The following is an 18,754-nucleotide window of genomic DNA, read 5'->3' on the forward strand; positions in this document are numbered from 1 at the left end:
GACAGGAGGGAGAGGGAGGGGGAGCGCTAACTGAGCCCCCTCCAGCTGAAAAAAAGCTCAGGCTCTGTCAAGTAAAATGCTTCTAATTTATTTAGAAATGCACGTTAACAAACACCACATGATCAGCATTGTTTTTAATAACTTATTGTATATTAAAGCACGCAATTATTTAGATTAAAGACACCTATCATGTGAAGCTAAAATAAAAAATAAAAAAAACAGCTTGACGTTCCTTCATAAATGCTGTTTATCAATAAAAAAGGACGCGCGCGTCATCTCTTATTTACATGGCAGCCGGCCTGGCACATCTTAATCCTTCCAATCCTCTCCTCATTAATGTGACCCCATGCATCCAGAGATTTTAATGCAAATGGAAATGTGCGAAGCAAAGGGTTAATGTGTTTATTCAGTAACACAAGGAGCTGGCACCACCGCGCACCACCGCGTCTCTTTTCACCTCTTTTCATTGTAAGCATGTGCTAGAAAGATGGAAAGAAAAAAGCATGAAGAATTGTGTTTATGTGCTGTTTTCAATTGAGCACACGGTCTAACAGGACGCTGCAAAATAATTTTCACTTTTTATTTTCACAGTAAATCACCAGGATGTGATTACCGTCAGCAAAGGACAAACTACATGTCCAGCGGTTGCCACCGTGCGTAAAATGTCCATAAACTAGAACAAAAGTTAACATAAAAGTAGGAGGCTGTGATGGAGAGCCTACCTTGGAACCACAAAATCGCCGCTCTCATAAAAAAATATATATACTCTGCCAGATTAATATGACAGGCGAGCTATTACAGCTAAGAGCTGTGAGATATTATATGATGGGAGGTCAAATCTGGGTGTTCACACCGGAGTCTGAGGGCGATCCATTGAACAGTAACGTGGTGGTACATCCTAGTGGTGGCTGAAAGCAATGGGCTGAACCTCTGCTTGGGGGTTAACTCTCACACACAGCGCAGTCCCCCACATACGGAGCCATGCCCAACACCGACAGACCGAGCGCGCTAGCGGGCTGCCAGAAGATAACTCCAAAGTTGGCTTCGATGTGAGCCGGCGAGCCGACTGAAGGGGAGACACCGGCTGATGCTTTCACTTGGACAACGAGCGGCGTTTGAGTGTTTTGGCCATCAAACATCCAGAAAAAGCCACTTTTGGAGAGCGCACCGAGGCGAGGGCGCAACCGGGAGCTAAAACACGGCGAGAGGAGGAGGACGAGGGGAAGTTCGCCGCGATCAGGAACACTGAAGCGACTTGTCTTTGTGCGGGACAGATGAGTTTTTGTTTTTTTTTTGTTTTTTTGCTCACACTGACATTGGTGTTGTAGCCGAGAGGAGGACTGCTGCTAATCGTGGCGCCGTTTTCTCGGAAGACGCGCGTCAAAGTTTTTAGAGCGGAGCTGCGCCATTAGAAAAAAAAAACAATTTATTGTGATTGTCAAGAACTTTACTCGTCCCGTCGACTTTCCGGTTATCAAGTCAAAAGGCAGCTACTTCACCGGGAAGATGCCCATCATGAGAAAACTTTAAAACCCTGAAACACCTCAGACCGTAAACATCGCTTCATTTGAGTCCAGTTCAGAAGGAGGTGCGTGTTCAACCTCGGCAAACACACACTCACACAAAAAGTTACCGAGGGAGAGAAAGTGCGAGAACTGAACCAAGCTCTCGAGATAAGACTTTATGAGAAAGACGCGAAGTTCTGAGCTAAAAGTGGGATCGCGAAGGTCAGAGTGATGAAGATGAGAGATACTTCGAGAAGAGACGCGGCGGTGAATCCTCGGCACTTGTGAGTCGGTGCGCTTCGCGAAAAGGAGGGGACAGAAAGAGCCTGACGTTTCCCTGCTGAAGACCCCCCCACCCTCCCACCTACCCCGTGAGCTGGGCATAACAACAGATTTGGTGTGTTGTGTTGTGTTGTTGGGGGAGGCTGGATAGTAAAGAGAAAAGAGACGGATAAAGTCTGAGAGTGAAGCGGCTAATTGCTTAGTCCGTCCCTCATTACCATATCCAATGCGCGTCCGCTGGACTCCAGCCAATCCTCCCCACCTTCACACGGTGCCATTAATCGCGAGGCATTATTCACTATCATAATTATTATACCGACATGCGCAATCCAACGCACAGCAACAGCAGCGGCGGCAGCAACACCGGCTAATTTCAGATTTTCTTTTTTTTTGTCCCCCCCTTCTCCCCTCTCCGCTACCAGACTGTTTGCGAACTTTTTTCCCCCCCACCTGTGTTGATTCATTCGCTCTTCGCTGATGTATCTGCAAAACGCAGAGACATCTCGGAGCGCAAAATCAGAAGCATCGCCAGCACTGACGCCAGCAGCATGTCCCGACGCAAGCAAGCCAAGCCGCAGCACCTCAAGTCGGACGAGGATCCCGCACTAGCCGGGGTGGTCTCCGAGCACGGTGAGTGGACGCGATCAGCTGAGCTCTCTCCTCCAGGTCTCCGTTTCCAACAGACAACTTCCTCCTTGCAGCTCTGCTCTGCTCCTCACACTGTTTTAGAAGCTTTTTTTTTTTTTTTTTTTTTTATAAACTCCTTTCTTTAAGTTTGACCTTAAATGGGGCGTTTGGATTTATTTGGATTATTGTTGGCTTTCCGATTAGATTAATTTCTTCTATATACATGCAATTATTTTGTAATAAATCCGCTGTGGTGCAGTTATCAAGTCAAACGTCGCTCCTTCAGTTGACAGGGAAGTGTGCAGCTCTCGTTGCAGAAGTTGGGTTTTATTTCGACCTGCATCTCGCTCAGGCTGCATGCACTGTTGCGGCTGTTGGCTGACTTTTAACGTGAATATAACCGATGCACATATTCATCTGCAGCACTTTGCACTTACAGCATTTATATTGCGTGCTGGAGGCCTTTTTTCGAAAAACCTGTTTGGAAACATTTATTTGAACACTCCGCTGTGCGTCGGATATGGGAGCTGTTTTCTTAAATACCTCTTTGAAATCTTATACAGTTGACTTTGTATGTGCATGCGCGCACGCTTAAAATACACGGGCAAACGTGCATACACACACGATATGAGAAGTTGAAAATTATTTGACATTCACTCACAGAAGTGTAAAATTATTATTCGGCGGATATAAAAGTAAATCATGCAACTAATGTATATTTTTTATTGAAAAAAAAAATAAAAAGCGTTCCATTTAGTTTTTACTGTTTATTCTGCGTTAGTGTCTTTTGTCCCTGAGCGCCTGTCTTGCTCTGCGAGGAGCAAAATGCGGACTCTGTTGCAGGTCGAAGCCTTGTTTTGTTATGGAAATGTTTTTGTTTACCCCCCCCTCACATAAATTTAGCACACTTGATTTGTTCCCTTTTGCTCACAATGTCGACAAGATCGGTTGACAGAGCTCGTCCTCGCTGTGGAGGGGAAAAAAAAGGCTCATTCATGTTTATTCTGTAGACTCAGGCTTTTGCGCAATAAAACGAGCATTATAGTGCCAAAGTCACGTCTTAAGCGAGGCGTAATGCTGGAGGAATTGTATCAACAACATGACAACTGTAGGGTTATTATTTATCTTACGTAAAATGCAAAAAAATCCGCGTTATTCTTTTAAAATTTGCAACATTTTTGTAGTATTTTTAATAGCTGTGTTTTATAAAGGCAGTACACGCAGAAGGAAATCAGATTTTGTCCACGAGGATAAAGATAAGTTAATATAGTAATTTTAGATAACTTGAATAAACACCCTACACCTATAACAATGCAGTTTTTACTATGAAAATCATCACATTTAATGGCATTCACTGTAAGAGGTCTGTTTCTTTTGGGGCATCCATAAACCTGGCTGCTCCTGACAAATCACTGCTTTTATTTGCACCTCACTATAGGCTCATGTTAGCCAACACACACACCCAGTTGCATGCACACACACTCTTTGCAGGGCTTCTTTACAATAGAAATGCGTGATGTAATCTCTGGGGAGCAGCTCTCTTTGCATGGGGAAATGTTGGCGTGATGGTGAGGGGGGGTCAGGCCGTTGACTCTTGGCTCTTTTGTCCGGTTTGCTCTGTGCATTTTTCTAATTTCAGGGCGATTCACGTTTGAACACAAACATTGTTTCTGCTTTTAATGTCGAGGTCACCTTTCCCAGATTTTGGTCAGAGATAGGAAACATCCAGCAGGTTGCTGTCCTGTAGGACCATGACAAGAAAAAACTTCCTTTCCCAGACATAAAATTTACATTTCATTTGAAAATATTTTTTGCAATTTGTGAAGCAGAAAACAGTCTGAAGACGGATCCACCAAGAGAGGAAATATGTGTAGAATTAGAAAAAAAAACATGCTTTTTGCTTGGATTCTGTTCTCCATTATTTTAACACACACCGTCCTGCATGGCTGTGTAGCTTTAGAATAAACACACACACACACACACACACAGACTGCGTTGTGGGTAACACATAGCATCCACACCATTGTGCTTAAGACTGGAAGTGGCCGTGGAATGTTCTTGCCTGTCCTCGCCGGAGCACTATACTGGCTCGCTTGTTTTCAGGACAGACGTCGCGGTGAAACAATCCCAAGCCTTTGGCAGGGCACAGCGAGCCCATACACACTTAGATAAACCTAATAATACCATGTCTCATCCAAAGCTACCTTACAGACAAGCTCCGAATATCAGGCTGTCAGCGCAGCATGATCAGATTCTCCTATTGCCGCGGTGCAGCTCGTGACGACACTATTGATCGCTGGCCTTGACAAATCATTGCATATAATGTTGAAGGAATTCGGAAGTTCCAATTGTCGGCCGCTGCTTGATTTAGACTTTAAATCCATGTATGTCGGGCCAGTGGCAAAGAGAAAGTCAAGCATTCGAATTGTGCTCAAGGACACACACTCTGTCTGCAGCGCAGTTCAAGAAAATAGCCATCAAACAAGGAATTAAGCAGAGCATTTAGCAGCTCGGGTATAAACCTCACCTTGTGTGTCCAGGTTTTTCCAAGTCTTCAGTTTGATCTGACCTTTATTTATTTATATTTTTGTGTGAATTTCTCTCACTTGTGTCCACTGCCGCTCAGTGAGGACCTCTTTATCATGCTGCATCCCTGAAAAGATGAAAAACTAAAATCAAGTGCCAACAAGCTCGTCTGGCATATCATCTCCCCCCTCAGGCCTTCCGGACATTTGCCCCCTGGGGGCATGGGGGGTTGTGTGTGTGTGTGTGTGTGTGTGTGTGTGTGCGTGTGTGTGTGTCAGGATGGAGAGAGGAGAGGTGGGGGGAGTCTGCTTAGGAGTGCTTTTATAAAGCTTGCTGACTTAACCTTTGTCCAGCCCCGGGCAGCCAGGTCCTCCTGCTCGATGTCAAGCTCCTTGTACAATTAGAACATGCGTGCCGTTGACCTTGGCAGCACAGTTTACTTGTGTCCTAGAAAGTGTGAACAGCGACGGGCTTTCCATCTCGCCGTTGCTTCCTCTGCATCCAGTGTCTCTGGAGGTGTGCATGTGGAATGTGTGGGAGGCGGTGGCGTACATATTGCATGTGAATACACTTGTGCTGACTCCTGTTTAGAGGAATTTCCAGAGGAGAATTTCCCCAGCTATGGACGTATATGATCAATTTCAACCAAGAAAAGGACATTTTATCGATGTTATCAAAATTATATTTTCGACATCTCAGGGGTCATCTCCGGAAAAGCAAGCTGGTTGTGCTTTCAGTGAACAGGTGGACGACTGCGAGCAGGGTTCATGTTTTCATTTTTTATCCTTTTTTCACACACATATTCACATTTATTCAGTGTCAAAATCTTTATCGAACTCTCAAAAACACTCACAGTGTTTAAACTTTTTCTCCCATCCGTAAGCGAGTGTTTGAGGCAGGAGTATGCATAGTTATGAGGTGCAAAAAATATAATATAGTGAGGAAATCCCTCCTGACAGTGACAACATGGTTCCCCTGCAGTGGGGCTTTGTTTGGCTTTTGTTTTAATCCCCTCTCACCATTGGGTGCAGGCCTCTGGACCACCCACATAGTTGTGCCAAAGATGTCTTCAAGAAGGCACTCAAATATGGCTGTGTCTTAATTACTACTCAGCACTGAAAACACACACGAACAAGTAAGATCCTGATTGAGAGGAAGGACTAGTCAGGAGAGAGGAGGACTATTTAACATTAGACTAAACAGCAGATTTTAGGGGGATTTAAGAGAAAGCTAACACACCATGAACTGAAAAGGTACATTTTCTGATTTTTATCAACGTCAGCTGTGACGTTTCTGTTTGTCACTGATGGTGCTAGGCTTTTTGGGTGTAAAAGGTGAACCAGTTTTCTTATTTGAAAATTAGCATCCAACGCTCTAGAATCTATTAAATATGCCTTTGGCCTGCTGAGGATGAGCGACCATTAGATCCTAAAGCCACGTCCCGAGCTGGTTTGTAAATCCACACCCGGAGACAGAGAGCCGTCTTGACGGGCGACACAGTCATCTGGACAGAGTGCCGTCATTGAATACTGTATTGCAAATGCTTACACAAACAAATCGTTAATGTTTTGGCTGCTCCACATCTGCAGGCGATGACAAAGGCCTCTCTGTTAGCGCAGATATGACTGTACCACTCTGCAGAAGGGCTGACCAGGCCGATGACACGCACACACACACACAGCGCTGTGCTGAGGACGCTCGAGCCTCTGCAGGTCTGAGGATGCGTGGAATCATTGGAGGAGACCTTTCTGTGGTTATGGACAAGATATTTCTGTCCAGGAACTGCGCAGTAGCAGAAAAAAAAAGATCATTTTGTTTGTTGTTTCTGTGGGTTTAAAAAAATACAGCGAGAGATAGAATTAGTGGAGTGAAATCAACGCTGAACCAGTGACCGCAGTATTTTTAAAACAGGAATTAACACTTCACAAAGGCACACGATCAAAGTAAAGTGTGATTTTTCTTCTTCTGCGTCCTGAGTGATCCTGTGCTGACAGACCAATGCCCAAGTTAAAATGCAGCAACATACACACGATCAGTCAAAACAGTTGTCTGTCAAATCAATTTAAATAGAAAAATAACTCCAAAATTCATGGCTCAAATAACTCATTTATGACAGAGTGGAGCCGTGGATGCGTGATCAAAGAACACAATGGAAAAATGTTAAGTGGCGCAAGAATTCCAACATTGTTGAACCCAGCAGGCCTCTTTTTTTTTCGCCCTCCCTTCCCAACTTGGGCAGGACCTACAGTGATGCGTCTCTCTTTAAGGGTCCTAAGCTATCCTCAGATGCTTGAGAAGAATGCATTTTAAAGGGGCAGAAGGGGGGGCAGTTCTGGTAAGGCTGCAAGTGCAGACACTTTCTGGAGATGACCGCTCTCACTCTGTGGAATAATGAGAATGAAACGAAAAATATCACAGCTTGACAGAGTGTGTGTGTGAGCTGAGAATAGTTTAGGATGCAGTGTGTTTGAAATGACCCCTTTTACACGAGATACCAGTGACTTTACCTAAACCGAGTAAATGCTACCAGTGTCATTGTCTGTGTGTGTGTGTTCATTACATGAATCTGGAAATTGTTAAGAATGGGAGAATTAATAATTGCTCAATGCTTCGCTCAATGCTCGTCTCTGTGGCTTTCACAGGATCGGTGGAAAGCATGAATACCTCATCTGATATAATATGTCAGATTAGTGGTTTCAGTTAGCATGCCAAAGATTGCTGAGCAAGATAGCGGACACACAGATTCAATGTCTACAATCCCCCTATTGACTGCGTTCAGCTTAATATTTGCATCTGAGTAAATGAAGACTCTTAAAGGAATGAGAAACGGATTGGATTTTTTTCCATCCTTTCCTTTCTCATGGTATAGGAAAATCAATACACCCCCCCCCCCCCCCCCCCCCCCCCCCACACACACACACACACACACACACACACACACACACACACACAGACACACACACACTTTCACTGTCTTGCAAACACAGAACAACCACAAAATGTCGCCTTCACACAGCTGCACAGCACAGTGGCACCTTACTGTTCCAGGGCCATCTTAAATGCAAATAGAAATACTTTGAGCTCATACAGCGTTATAATACTCCCATCAAAAACAAAAAATAATAAGTAAGTAAAGTAAATATAAGTAATAGCAGCACACCAGTGTGGCCTGTATTGTAATACTTTGTAATTTCAGCAATGTTCAAACCGTCAGAAACCAAAGCAAAATCCCACCTGAACGGTTTCTGAAACCTTTTTCAAAGTGGCACAGAGCACATTTTTAAATGAGTCAATTATGTTATCAACGGTGCAAAACTTACAATAAATAGATAAAAAAAAAAATCTTTGACTGTGCTTATAATGAATGTTGCAACTGGAAATGAAAAGTGAGGACATTTTCAGATCAAAAAGCAAATTTCAAAATTAAATTCACAAAATGTATTTTAAAGTAGGACAAATTACAACGTCTCCACTTTAAGGTCAGAAAAAATCTGGCTCTTCAAAGGGCAAATTTGACAAGGAAGGCCTGTACAAGCACACTGCCACGCACTCGAGATAGATGTCCTTTACTGACAGCAAGAAGCATGCGCGTGTGTGTTTTAGGTGTTTATCCCTATAGATACGCGTGCACTGTGTGTGTATTCTTTGTCTGTCTACATGTGCGTGAAAAAACGTGTCAGACTGTGTGTGTGTGTGTGTGTGTGTGAGGTCAGAGGCATACAAAGGCCCCCACTTGTAATTGTATGAATGAATAAAAGAGATTGACAGTAATACCATTCTAATAACTAATCAGCTCAACACAATGCCTACTCATTTGCGTTGACCTTTCAACCCCCAATTATGGAAATGAGTTCTGCTGTCCGCTGTTCGCCTAAGGAGATTTTCAGCCTGCTGTCACGTGTCGCTGACGTTCCCACTCACTTGCTCCTTTCCACTCCTCGATTCTTGTTTAGGATTCGAGCCTTTTAGTGATGGTATCTAACAGAATTTAAGAAAATGATGAATGTCCCTTTTTTGTTGTTCTTCTTGTTTTAATGGAATGTGTCTGGAGTTTGGTGGAAAGGGAAAAGGAGGTGACATTGATATCGCAAAGTGGAAATAATGCACAAACAAAATGAAAATGGAGGATTTTACATTTTATTTTCTTTAAGTTTTTTTCCCCTAATTTAACCTGGAAACATACGTGGTTAAGTAAAATAATATCTCGTTTCGTCAGCCCTGCCCCCAGTGAGGATGAGACCACGGAGCCTGTCCAAAGCCTTTGTGCTGATCATTAATTAAGTTACAGACACCTTGATGGCTCATACCCCCCTTGGACAGAAATTACAGGAGGAGTGATGAATTTCTTTGCTAATGAGTCACTGTAATTGGCACGAATGCTTCATGTCTGCTTCAACATGTCTTACTCCTTGAACCTTTGAAACGAGCATAAGAATCTCAAGATTACTCACTTACAAAGCATATCAGGAGCTTTAATGTTGAGTGAATGTGCGGTCTGTGCAGTTTTTAGAGGTAATGTCTTTTTACCTCTTACATTCATAGCTCAGGCTGGTTCAGTCTATTTGGTGAGTTGAACGCCTCTTATTAAATGTGTATAAATGTAATCAGTTACTGACTTTATTCATGACAGTTTGTGTGTGTGTGTGTGTGTGTGTGTTTGTTAAGACATATAGTCCCATATGCAGCGTGCAAACAATTATAAAACCTTTCTTTTTACTCTTTTACTAGCTGTGAGCCCCTTTTAAAAGAAATTATTAACTCACCTAAGAACTATTAACTTAACCTTGTTTTATGGCAGCTTTTTTAAAGTGGCCATCTTTTCGCGTAATGAATCACTTCTATTTGCAAAAATGCCTATTAAATTGTCCAAACATTTTTTATAGTGTAAAGTGTGTATGAAATTGTTTAATTTGTATATAAATAATTACATTGCCAGTTATATGCCGGGTCTTTGAGTGTAAACTGAAATAAAGTACGTGCAGGATGCTGTGGTGGTGACTGAGCACACTTCCTACTCGTAATGAAAGGGAAATATGTATACGGCCACGAGCAGCACACACCCACCCACACACACACATGCACATACACACACACACATAGACACACACAGAGTAACTGCTTGAACACAAAAAATAAACATACAAGGGAGGCCATTTTTACATGGTTTTGATCAGGTGTGAATTAGGTCCATGTTCAGAGCTCACGCTGGCTTGTTTGGCTCTTGATGGTTGCATGTGGAAGAGGAAGTGGCTTCCTACAACTGTGATTAAACATGTGTAACTAATCAGAGTCTTTGCTGCCATGGCACTAGCATGTAATTTGTTGAGTCTTATTTCAGAGACCATGGGAGAGGGAGAGAGAGAGAGAGAGAGAGAGAGAGAAACACTGGGAACTTCTCAACTGACAGGGAATGTTTTGTATTTCAAAAAACACTTCAAAGTGGGAATAATTTTAAATTAAAGATTTGGTTGCACATATTCTAAATGCCCCACATGAACAGTGACTAGTGCAGGGACTGTATAAGGGCTTGATATTCAACAGATCTGGGTATTTATTGTTGACAACACAATTTTCCTGACTTCATAACAAAAGAATATATTCCAGTCTAAAGTCATTTGCTTAGATTCAGGGCTAAAGTATTGCCTTTCCAATGCTAACTGAAAAGGCCCAGGCATTTGAAATTCAGGTGGAAATGGCTGGGCTGGATAGCAGAGGGGAATCCTAATGGGGCCATCAAAGTCCTGATTTGTACCCAACTGATGAGGCAGCTGTGAATTGTATGAAATATTGGAAATCAATAGGTTCTATGGAATTTCATTAAGCGGCAGTATCCACAATTGATAGGCCCTCATAATTTGATGGATTGCACAAAGAAAATTATTAGCTGGCTCTATGGAGAGGGTGTGAATGCACAAACCTGGGTCTTGAGAATTGGTGAACTAGGGCAATTTGTTCGGAGTGAAAAAAAATAAAAAAGAATATTGATTTTGGTTATGTTAAAAGAGAGGAAAAAAAATCAAAGGTTAAATCTTTGCAGCAGTGCACTGCAAAATATGTGTGGATTCTTTATTGACTATTTATTCATTAATTCTTCTTTTTTTCTTTGCTCCCACCTCCCTCCTTCCCTCTCCCCCTTCACTCCCCTGACCCTCTCCCCTCCCTTTAGCCCGAGGTGTTGTGCTGGATGATGCCGACAGCGGGAATGAGAGCCGCAGTGGCAGTGAGGAGACGCATGTATGTGAGAAGTGTTGTGCTGAGTTCTTCAAGTGGTCAGACTTCTGCGAACATTTAAAGAACTGCACCAAAAACCCCCTGGTGCTCATAGTGAATGACAATGAGGACACACCTAACCCCTCCCAAGAGTACCCTACAGAGCCCTCCCCTGTCCCCAGCTGCCCTAGCGAGCAGGCTGACAGCGAGGACCCCAGGGAGGGGAACCACAGTCCTGCTGGTGAGGGGGATGACATCCCAGAGACAGCAACCTTAAACGGGGTCAATGTCCTAGAAAAGGAGGACGAGCAGATGGAGCTAGAGCTTTCTCCTGAAAAAAATGTGGATCCTGAAGAGAGAGATGTGACGTCCCCTGAGCCAGACAGCTCTCTACCTCAGCTCAATGATGTCATCCCCTCCACTGTCACGAACTACGCCATGCCAAGCACCAATGTTACCTTGGAGACACTGCATGGCACCCGGGTTGCAGTCGCCCAGTTTTCACAGAGCGTAAGGGCAGCGACGGGCAGCGGTGTTTCCACCATGGCTATTCCCATGATCCTGGACCAGCTGATGGCCCTCCAGCAGCAGCAGATACATCAGTTGCAGCTGATAGAACAGATACGCAGTCAGGTGGCTCTGATGAACAGACAGTCTGCCTCACAGCCTGCTCTCAACCACCATCACAGCAATGCTGCTGGAAACCAGGGGCCTGTATCCTCCTGTGTCCCCTCTGTCGCAAGTCAGCTTCAACTACACAACTTCATCACTCCCCCTGTCCATCAGCTGCCTGTCCGGTTGCCAGCTACTCTCAATGGTCAAGGCCCTTCACCCCTGACCTCAGCAATAGAAGGGCCTCTTTCTCAAACACCACAAAGTGGCAGTCAGCAGTCTAGCGCCTCAATCCCCAACACATCCTCAAATAACTCGGCTTTTCCCCCACCCAGTGTTACTGGATTGTCCTCTCTACTTCCCTCCTGCTCATCCTCAGTCACAAACAACAACATTAGCACTAGTAGTAGTGTAACAGGAGGCGCTGGCATCAGCAGCAGCTCAGCTCTTCCCAGGAACTCCACCACCCCTCCCTCACTCAGCCACAGCAGCCTCCTGAGCTCTGCCTCCAGTCTACCGCTGATACCTCACAGCTCGTCCAGCAGCGTTATCTTCCCCAACCCACTGGCCAGCATAGCAGCCACAGCCAATGCCCTCGACCCCCTCTCGGCTCTGATGAAGCACCGCAAGGGGAAGCCCCCAAATGTGTCTGTGTTTGACACTAAGCCCAGCTCCGAGGACCCCTTCTTCAAACATAAGTGTCGGTTCTGTGCCAAGGTGTTTGGCAGCGACAGCGCCCTACAGATCCACCTGCGTTCCCACACTGGAGAGAGGCCCTATAAATGCAACATATGTGGCAACCGTTTCTCCACCAAGGGAAATCTGAAAGTACACTTCCAGAGGCACAAAGAGAAATACCCACATATTCAGATGAACCCGTACCCTGTACCAGAGTACCTAGACAATGTTCCCACAAGCTCAGGCATCCCATATGGAATGTCTTTGCCCCCAGAAAAACCTGTAACCACATGGCTTGACAGCAAACCTGTCCTCCCCACGGTTCCCACCTCAGTTGGGCTCCAGCTGCCTTCCACGTTGCCGAGTATGATGGGAGGTTTTGGCGAGTCTCCTAGCCTCACTCCGCTCAACAGGTCCCCTCAGAGGCCATCTCCACCGTCAAGCGAGTGTGCATCTTTGTCCCCTAATATCGTCTCTGACTCTGGCATGACCACTACTTCACCCTCCCCAAAACCCGTCCCAGGGAGTGATGCACCTCCTCTCTTGAAACCTGAAGGTGTTCTCCTGCCCCCAAGCTGCTCTACTAGGCCAGGAGAGAACACCACCACCACAACCACAGTAACTCAAGTGGTCCTTTCCTCTACCGTCACTTCTACCACATCTTCCAACAGTGGCCAGGTCACCGAACCCATCACTAGCCCCAACTCTGTTTCTAACCCCATCTCCCATCCTGTCCTTCCCATGCTCTCAGACCAGTTTAAGGCCAAGTTTCCTTTTGGAGGCCTCCTAGACTCTATGCAAACCTCAGAGACATCAAAGTTGCAGCAGCTTGTTGAGAATATTGACAAGAAGATGACTGACCCAAATCAGTGTGTTATCTGTCATCGCGTCCTGAGCTGCCAGAGTGCTCTCAAGATGCACTACCGCATCCACACTGGCGAGAGGCCTTTCAAATGCAAGATATGTGGGCGAGCATTCACCACCAAGGGAAACCTGAAAACACATTTTGGTGTCCATAGATCTAAACCTCCACTTAGGGTCCAGCACTCCTGCCCTATATGTCAGAAGAAGTTCACCAATGCCGTCGTCTTACAACAGCATATCCGTATGCACATGGGTGGGCAGATCCCCAACACCCCAGTCCCTGAAAGCCTGCAGGAGATGGACACTGACCTCTCCTATGACGAGAAGAGCTTAGATGCGATGAGTAATTATGATGATGACCTTCTGGATGAAATGGAGCAGGCTATGGAAGATGAAGTTGACTTAAAAGAGATAGAAGAGGACCCATCTAAACCATATTCACCTGGGAGCTCCCCACCAATTTCCATCATCTCCAGCATTGCTGCAATGGAGAACCAGATGAAGATGATTGACTCCACTGCCAACATGACCCGCTCATTTGGTCAAAAGCTTGCGCAGAATGGCAGCAGTTTTGGAGGAGAGACCGACTGCTTTGCCACGGATTCCCTGTCTGTCGTGGGGGATGCTGAAGGTCAAAGCTTGGGGAGCCCTGCTTTGTCTGAGTCCTCTGGCTCTATGCAGCATTTGTCCCCAGCTCACAGCCACTCTGAGAGCCAGCTATCCAAGTCGCCAGCTACACTCAACAATAATAACAACAGCAGTGCCACGACAGCAGAGGATGGCCAGGAGAACAATACAGCTGGCTTGGCAACAGTGAAGTCGGAAAAATCAGAGACCCCCTCTCCGCTTTCGGCAACAGAAGGTACTGGGGCCCTTGACCTGACTGCCACTCAACCTGGCAGGCACTTTATCAAGGAGGAGAGCCACTTCAACATGCTATTTATAAATAGAGATCGAGGTGTGTATACGTAAAATCAGGAAAAACTGAATGCTTTATATAAAGTGAATTAAATATCTATATAGATTTACTGTGCAGTTATTACAAAAAAATAATGCAACCACAATGACATCTGCCCCATATGTGACTCAGTATGTTGTATATTGATATATATAGTGCAAATCTGACATGATAAGAGATGATATATAGATATTCAGAGAAGGAGCATATACACTTGGAAGTATTCACTCATTTAATTAATTTATAAATAAATTAATAAATGCCTTGTTCACTGTTAATGTTAACTGTCTGTAATTAATGCAGTGGGCTTGAACAGGGAAGGATAATTTATATGTTTTCAAGTCTGACAAATTCAAGCAGCTACCTTGCAGCCATATGAGGCTCACAGTTTACAAAATTACCCTGTACAGTTTTTATATCAGCGTTCTAATTTTAATTTGACCTCTTCCTTCTCAGGGCTGAGCACTCCTAATTTGGCCAGCACTGCATCAAACATGATCAAAATGGAAATGAACGGACATGGGAAGTCTCTGAGCGACAGCTCTCACCTGCCTGTGGGCATCCAGGTTCCCGCTGCAGCGCCCCAGACCACCATGAGTCCCAGCATAAACCCCATGTTGGCTCCCCCGCCTCCGCGACGCACTCCTAAGCAGCACAACTGCCACTCATGTGGGAAGAATTTTTCCTCTGCCAGCGCTCTGCAAATCCATGAGCGCACACACACTGGGGAAAAACCTTTTGCCTGCTCTATTTGTGGAAGAGCTTTCACCACAAAGGGCAATCTGAAGGTATGAGTCACTTTAATATAGCATTAATTAAAATTTTACGTAAATGAGGTCATTATGGTTCCAAAGATGCTTACCATACCACGTTATGTGTAATACGCTGGGATCAATTCCAGCCAACAAGCTTAGGAGGACTCTATGTCCCCATGGGTTAAATCACTAAACCTCTTTGAGGCTGTATATGATATTTCCAATTCTTTTCTTTAAATGCTGACATCGCTGTTTACACGGGCTGATCCGCCTCTTTAGGAAACATATCAACCAAACACTGAAACACTAGGATTGCATTCCTGAGGTGCCAGACAACCTTCACCAAGTATAAAAATATCTCATAATAAACCCATCACTTTTCACATTTATCCATTTTAGGTCAGTCCATTTCATGTGTAAAAGTACACATGTATTCAGAATTAAATGGTCTAAAAATTAATTTTAGTAAGCTGTCCCTTTGCATGATTTAAACAACACAGAGTAAGCTGAAATGTACAGCTTCTGGTTTTGAGATCTGTTCATTTTATAGCGATTTCCAACAGTTTCAACACTCTAACATAAAATTTCAGTGTATTACAAACTGTTTGTTTTTATATTGACTTTCAGCCTTCTCTGTTTCATTCCCATCCACAAAATGTTTGTTTTTTTGTAGTATTTTCCTTGGAAGTAGTATTTATGACTTATAACGACACACTCATGATGTTTCTTTTTATTGTCTTGCTAATTTTAGGTTCACATGGGAACACACATGTGGAACAACGCTCCGGCCCGAAGGGGTCGGCGACTGTCCGTGGAGAATCCCATGGCCCTGCTGGGCGGGGATGCCATGAAGTTCAGCGAGATGTTCCAGAAGGATCTGGCGGCTCGGGCCATGAACGTCGACCCGGGCTTCTGGAACCAGTACGCAGCTGCCATCACCAACGGGCTGGCCATGAAGAACAATGAGATCTCTGTGATCCAGAACGGAGGCATCACCCAGCTGCCCGTCAGCCTCGGCAGCGCAGGAATCACTTCTTTGGGAGCCATGCCGGGAGGAATGGACCGCGTTCACACTGGCAGCAGCCCTCCCATGACGGGTATGGAGAAGGCTGGTCTGGATGTCGGGGCCAGCCGCCCCTTTTCCAGATTTATGGAGGAGAACAAAGAGATTGGGATCAATTAAAAAGACTTTTCTGTATTATTCCAAGGTAGGCGTTTGGCAAAGACTAAGAGTCTAACAACATGGAAAGAAACTGCTGATCCAGTCTGAACTCATGCGTACTATATTATGTACAGATTAAATATTTTTTGTTTGGTTTTGGAAATATAGTATTTAGTATTGATTAGAGGTCTTTGCCTTTCACCCATCCCCTCCTCACTTGATATTTCGCCTATACGAAGAATACTTTGTCTCTTGTTTGAGAATATGTCGTCTTGCAAGATTTGCATGGTACTTATTGGTTTTTATCAGTATGTTTGACTGCTTTTATGAATTCCTTTGAAAACCAGGATCCTGCCTCATTTACGATGGGCAAACATCTTGTCTGGACTGGACTAAAACAGAAAAGAAGAGATATTTGTTAAAAGACAGTCTAGCCTTTGTCTGGCAACTCTGTTTATGATTGCTCTTTTAAATATAAAAGGGCCATGGATAGACTGAAGAAAAGACCGAAGTATAGTGTTTCTGTGCTCGCCTGATTTTTTTTCTCATGAACTAGAAAACTTGAAAAAAATAATGTTTGAACTATTTTAATCTTTACATTTAGTCTCCCAGCATTGTCTTATAATATTGTCCTGTGTCTTTAGTATTTATGATATTGACAAAAAAGCGGGTATACAAAAATATATTTAATGGCCCAAGCATTTTATTGATCCATTTTTTTTCTAAACTGCAGGCTTCACTGATGAATATCTCTTTCAATAAAGACAATATGTCGTTTGAGTTGAACAACGGAATAAAAATGGTAGGTTTTATTTGGATATCTGTTGAGACTATGTGTATCACGTTACACGGTAAAGAGGCAAGAGATATCCGAAGCTGCTATGACCACAACCCTGCTTTTAACCTTTGTAAAAAGAGAAAAGAAGTGATCCTTTTGAAGAAATATCTATGTATAGAAATACAGACAAATCTAAAACAGGTATGCATATTTTGTATCACATAAAAATAGACATCATGAGTTGAGAGTATTTGTCATGTTTGTGAATGCACTTTTTAAAAACGAGACGTTTTGTCTGTGAGTTACCGTTAACCTTTTGACTGAGCTATCTATCACATGCTGTTTTCATTGTTTTCAGCGTACCACTCCTACAATTTGCAGAGTCGGTTCTCTGTTATTGCATCTGTGCTACTTGTCAGAGTGCAAACTCATCACTCAATCAAAACCTTCTTAAATAAAAAAAGAGAACAGGTGTGTGTTTGGATGGTTTCCTTATCTGCATCACGTCGACCCTTTCTCTGTCAACCTTTTATTTCCATAAATTAAAATTGAAATTTCAGATACATACAATCGAGTCGATGACAAGTTCTATTTATTATAATTTTTATTGTTATTTAAATTCCTCTAAATCCTTATTTAGAGAATTATTCAATACGCTAGAGCTGGAAAGATCCAGTCAGAAGAAAAGGTCCAGGCAGGATATCTGGTTTTGTGTGGGCCTAACTGACCAACAAAGCATCGAACTGATTTTGAAAAAAGTGTAATTAAATACAAATATTTTAAAATCATTATGCAAACAACAACTGTTGTATTTGACATTTCACTATTCAAACAATACAATTAATTAGCAAGAAATTAATATATGCATTTCAAAATCAATTGGTTCTATCTCTGCCTTCTCTTTTGGGACACATTTCTTTTTAATTATAATTCCATAATTCCTAAATAGTTCATGGTGACCTGGAAAAAGAATTATCTCTAAAACTTCTTGGCCTTTGTTAAATCCTTTCTTTACTGTTGTTGCTTTGCGATGGGCTTTTTTAAGGGTTGAAAAAAGCTCTTGAATAACTCATATTTACTTTGAATTAATACTACGTCTGAGTGTGTATGTGTGTGTGTGTGTGTGTGTGTGTGTGTGTGTGTGTGTTCTCCTGTATGGATATATATCAATCTATACATTACTAAAAAAGAAAGAAAAAAGAAAAAGATCAGATATTTGCAGTTGCAGCTGATGTAATGTTGGCCTTCCTTTACATCCTGGATATCCACTGATCTGTGCACGTAATGAAACATATCAGAATCATAATGATATATTCATTAGTCAGATGCTGCATTATGAAAACTAAACTTTCCTGAAATAGACTGAGGAGCTTTTTCCAGGTATTTATTGAGTCTACAACAATGACAAAAACTTAAATTCCCTCCCTTATATTTTCTACATTTGTATGATAAAAAAGGACTATACGGCTGGAATTAATGTTCAGCTGAACTCATAAAATCCACGCTGAAACAAAACCATAATAACCTTAAACCTGCCGTGGCTGTTGTGTAATAGAACAGTAGATTAAGAACTCACATGTGAACGTGTGAGACAATCTGTGTTTGTCCAGCAGTGTGTCAAGACATTTCACTTCCGAACTAAGACGCCTTCCTGTGCTGCTGTGGCAGTGCAGACGTGTGAAACACTGCTGTGTACGCCGTGTGGAAATCAGTGAAACCGTGTGTGTGTGTGTGTGTGTGTGTGTGTGTGTGTGTGTGTGTGTGAATGCGAAAAGAGATGGCGGCCTCCTCCCAGCG

General features: G+C 43.4%; 1 protein-coding gene across 1 annotated transcript; it reads left to right on the forward strand.

Moving 5' to 3' along the window:
- The first annotated feature begins 1,334 nt into the window (after positions 1–1,334).
- On the forward strand, positions 1,335–17,429 carry sall3a (spalt-like transcription factor 3a). The gene is made up of 4 exons (XM_041943174.1): positions 1,335–2,417; positions 11,107–14,262; positions 14,719–15,050; positions 15,769–17,429. Exons 1-4 carry the CDS (start codon positions 2,336–2,338, stop codon positions 16,198–16,200), a joined length of 4,002 nt encoding a protein of 1,333 aa, XP_041799108.1. The 5' UTR covers positions 1,335–2,335; the 3' UTR covers positions 16,201–17,429.
- The last annotated feature ends 1,325 nt before the right edge of the window (positions 17,430–18,754 follow it).

Source organism: Chelmon rostratus, chromosome 8, assembly GCF_017976325.1.
Source record: "Chelmon rostratus isolate fCheRos1 chromosome 8, fCheRos1.pri, whole genome shotgun sequence".
Classification (NCBI taxonomy): Eukaryota; Metazoa; Chordata; class Actinopteri; order Chaetodontiformes; family Chaetodontidae; genus Chelmon; species Chelmon rostratus.

What these genes read in the sequence shown, in the direction of transcription:
- sall3a (XM_041943174.1), top strand. Translation starts at nt 2,336, where the DNA reads ATGTCCCGACGCAAGCAAGCCAAGCCGCAGCACCTCAAGTCGGACGAG. An exon ending in CGGGGTGGTCTCCGAGCACG is followed by an intron (nt 2,418 to 11,106) that starts GTGAGTGGACGC and finishes CCCTCCCTTTAG; the next exon opens with CCCGAGGTGTTGTGCTGGAT. An exon ending in CCACAAAGGGCAATCTGAAG is followed by an intron (nt 15,051 to 15,768) that starts GTATGAGTCACT and finishes TGCTAATTTTAG; the next exon opens with GTTCACATGGGAACACACAT.